The sequence below is a fragment of the Pseudoliparis swirei genome, chromosome 6, assembly GCF_029220125.1.
Source record: "Pseudoliparis swirei isolate HS2019 ecotype Mariana Trench chromosome 6, NWPU_hadal_v1, whole genome shotgun sequence".
Lineage (NCBI taxonomy): Eukaryota > Metazoa > Chordata > Actinopteri > Perciformes > Liparidae > Pseudoliparis > Pseudoliparis swirei.
In genome coordinates this window covers 2,327,847-2,332,161 of record NC_079393.1, presented here as the reverse complement: position 1 = coordinate 2,332,161, position 4,315 = coordinate 2,327,847, and the positions used below count along the sequence as shown (strand labels likewise).

The 4,315-nt window shown below is 39.8% G+C and overlaps 1 protein-coding gene across 3 annotated transcripts in view; it reads right to left on the bottom strand.

Annotated features, from left to right (window-relative positions):
- Window positions 1-1,502: 1,502 nt before the first annotated feature.
- LOC130195123 (RNA-binding Raly-like protein) overlaps window positions 1,503-4,315 on the bottom strand; it is a 34,134-nt gene continuing 31,321 nt past the window's right edge. The window contains exons 5-8 of one of the 3 annotated variants that reach the window (XM_056416425.1): window positions 3,746-3,859; window positions 2,959-3,086; window positions 2,123-2,171; window positions 1,503-1,705 (exon numbers count right to left, since the gene is read on the bottom strand). In XM_056416425.1, coding sequence (XP_056272400.1) covers window positions 2,136-2,171; window positions 2,959-3,086; window positions 3,746-3,859 — 278 coding nt within the window. In that variant the 3' untranslated portion in view covers window positions 1,503-1,705; window positions 2,123-2,135. Of the gene's footprint in view, window positions 1,706-2,122; window positions 2,172-2,958; window positions 3,087-3,745; window positions 3,860-4,315 lie in introns of those variants that run through there. The other 2 variants (XM_056416423.1, XM_056416426.1) reach the window with 2 other exon arrangements.

Here is a 4,315-nt window from a genome sequence, read left to right as displayed (position 1 = left end):
TGGCTTTGCAAACTTGAGTTGTCTAACCGAGGCAGCAACGAGACACTAGAGTGCGACTCGGCGCTTACAAGCATCGGTGCTTTGAAAATTTTTGGGGACACCCGAGTGGATCTACAGATCAACGAACAGGCGGCAACGGAGCTGCACAATGAACAGGTGAAGAACAAGAGGGACATATTGAAAAGACTCATTAATTGTGTCATGTGTTTGGGTAAACAGGAACTTTCATCTTCATCATATTTATATCGATGTATGTGTGTGTATAAATAGACACACATACATCGATATAAATATACATATACATGTACGATACGATTCTCTGAATTCTCAGTGTAACTGAGGGTTTTACGTTACTTAATAACACAAGAAACACGACAACTTTAACTTTTTCCGTCTGCTCCTTCACAATAAAAGCCCCGCACCGGAACACTGGTGAACTAATATCTTACATTAGGTTGTTCAGCTGTAGTAAGACGGCATTGAAGGCCTAGATAGAAAATGCACGGCCCGCCACTGCTCCACACTGAATATTATCATCAGTAAACACGAAGCTCACACGGCTTATGAAAAATACCTTTACTACACTCACGCTGAAATACATTTAGCACTGAGGACAAACAACAACAACAACAACAACAGAAGCTACAGTGAAGCCAATTTAAGTGCCAAAGATTCTATCTGCGGTTTACAGGATTTATTATTAAAACATGTTTAGAAACATGTTGAAGTATAAAGAGACACTAATGTACACATACATACTATTTTATTTGAGGGTTTGGAATATATTTATAGTGAGTCACAGTTCTTTCAAAAGCCATTTGAGCCGTTTAAGCCATTGAAATGATCTGTTAGCTAATGTAACCAACTGTTTAAGCTATTGAAATGATCCGTTTGCTAACGTAACCAACTGTTTAAGCCATTAAAATGATCCGTTAGCTAACGTAACCAACTGTTTAAGCCATTAAAATTATCCGTTAGCTAACGTAACCAACTGTTTAAGCCATTAAAATTATCCGTTAGCTAACGTAACTAACTGTTTAAGCCATTAAAATGATCCGTTAGCTAACGTAACCAACTGTTTAAGCCATTGAAATGATCCGTTAGCTAACGTAACCAACTGTTCAAGCCATTGAAATGATCCGTTAGCTAACGTAACCAACTGTTTAAGCCATTGAAATGATCCGTTAGCTGACGTAAACCAACTATTCTGGCAGGTAAACTTTTCCGTTAGCTTGGTGAAGCTAATGAAATATGAGCTAAAACATTTTTACTAGACTGGTCTCTAGAATTACCCTTTACCCAAATAAATGGAGCCAATATTGGCCTCCGTCTTTTAGGACATGGAGGTTTTTTCAATCTGTGTAAAACTAAATGAAAATAATAATAAAATATAACAAAAAGAAGAGCTTAAATTCTGCAGAAGATACATCATGAAATAGGTTGTTTTTGTATCTACAGTATTCATTTGGAAATGAATCAAAGAAAATTGCTCAAAAAGTATCAAGTATTAAATATTTATAATGTTCTGGCATTTCTGTTGAAATCAACGGTGATTTTTAATGAATAATCTCAGACGTTTGGCTGAATGTAAATCAAAGTAAAGAGCAGAGAGACGAGACGAGACGCTCCTCCTAGGAGACATCGTCCATCCCGACTGCTGGTGACCTCCAGCTTCGACTCTGTGGAGGAGACAGGAGAGAGGAGTCTGAAACCAGATGAAACCAGATGAAACAAGTTGAAACCAGATGAAACCAGATGAAACAAGTTGAAACCAGATGAAACCAGATGAAACCAGATGAAACAAGATGAAACAAGTTGAAACCAGATGAAACCAAATGAAACCAGATGAAACAAGATGAAACCAGATGAAACAAGATGAAACCAGATGAAACAAGTTGAAACCAGATGAAACCAGATGAAACCAGATGAAACAAGTTGAAACCAGATGAAACAAGTTGAAACCAGATGAAACAAGTTGAAACCAGATGAAACCAGATGAAATCAGATGAAACAAGTTGAAACCAGATCAAACCAGATGAAACCAGATAAAATCAGATGAAACAAGTTGAAACCAGATTTAAGTTTACTTTTATTATTGTTATTATTTTTATTCTCTTAATACCTGAACCTCAGAATTACAGGTCGTCCTCCAGGTCCGACTGATGCTTTATCTGAAACCCACAGGAAGCACACACACACACACACACACACACACACACACACACACTCACTCACTCACGCACGCACACACACACACACACGCACACACACACACACACACACACACACACACACACACACACACACACACACACACACACACACACACACACACACACACACACACACACACACACACACACACACACACACACACACACACACACAGCAGGTTAAATGAGGCAGATAGGAAGCCTGCAGGCTAAATGTATGTAATTATGTTTTCCCGTGGAGAAACAGAGACATTGAAGGCACCAGCGGCTGCATAAACACACAGACAGTGAACGCATCGTCCTCCTCACATTATCATAATTGTCTTTCGGCTCTTTTTAAATTAGAAAGTCCATCCCATAATAAACCGATTTTTCCTTTTTAGAAATAATGAGTTAGTAATTTATTATTATGATCTACTCAGATTAATCAGGAAGTATTTTCATGATTATTAAAATAATTCATTAAATCAAAAGTTCAAAGTAATTAATTATTCGTTTGTTGTTGTTTAATATTATTTTAATTTAATTGGGTTTCGGAAAACTGCTTCACTGTTGAGCTGACGTGTGAACATGAGACTGTCCACCAGAGGGCAGTATAACCTTCCACAGTGGAGCTCAAGCAGGGGGCAGTTATTTAGCTGTGGGGTAGTAGTGTATATAATTACCCTGTGGGGGTAGTAGTGGGGTAGTAGTTTATGTAAATACCCTGTGGGGGTAGTAGTGGGGTAGTAGTTTATGTAAATACCCTGTGGGGGTAGTAGTGCTGGTAGTGGACTGGCTCGTCCTCGCTGGCCTCTCCTGGTTCTGGACTCTCCAGACTACTAACTGAACCTCGATGGGGGGACACAGTGGGGTCCTGGACCTGAGGACACACTGACACCAACACACACACACACACACACACACACACACACACACACACACACACACACACACACACACACACACACACACAGTGAATATAGACTTAAATTAAAGTATGAGAGGTTTTCTAGAGGCCCTACCACTGTCCTCCAGAGGGGGCGCCAGAAACAACTAAATAAATGTTCCATGGAAAGCTTAAAGCGAGAGTTGAATGCAAGACTTCATCAAGACTCTACGATGACCTCATCAAGACTCTACGATGACTTCATCAAGACTCTACGATGACTTCATCAAGACTCTACGATGACCTCATCAAGACTCTACGATGACTTCATCAAGACTCTACGATGACTTCATCAAGACTCTACGATGACCTCATCAAGACTCTACGATGACTTCATCAAGACTCTACGATGACCTCATCAAGACTCTACGATGACCTCATCAAGACTCTACGATGACCTCATCGCTTTATCCTTGTGAACAACACACACACACACACTGAAGCTTAAAGGTTTTGATGTGTTTCTTGATGTTTACTCCAGGTCATAACTCAGGTCATATCCACTGGATAATAATATTAATAATAATAATGACAATAATAATAATGCTAATAATAATAATGATGCTAATAATAATAATGATGATCATGAACATAACTCACACACCTGTGCGGTCCTTCCTCTGCCGGTCCATCTGCTCCACACAGGCCAGCAGCCCGTCCAGCTGGAGCTTCACCTCCGTCAACTCCCTCTTGATGGAGAGGAGCTCCGCCATCTTCACTGGGAGGGGGAGGGGGGGGGGCAATAGAGAGAGAGAGAGAGACAAAGTCCTTTCACTCTGAAGGGTCTTGAAGCCCCGCCCACTCCCCACCCATTGTGTGACATCATCACCATAAACAAATATATAATAGAGAGATTCAGCGTATCAATTTCTTGAATTAATAAAACATAAATGATGACGATGATGATGAAGATGATGACGATGATTATAATGAAGATGATGATGAAGATTATTTCAATTAATTTTGTTTGTTTTAAGTATTAATTTAGTTTGTTTGTGTTTATTTCCTTTGGAAGTTAAACTTGTATTATTTTCTCTACGCCGGTTATTTGAGGCTCTTTTTTTGGCGAACCATTTATTTTGTGTGTTTATTACTTTCCTAATCTACCCGTTAACCGTAAGCGCTCATCCCGCTGAGGGTTCGCCCGGGAATCGAACCCCCGTCCCTCTGGCTG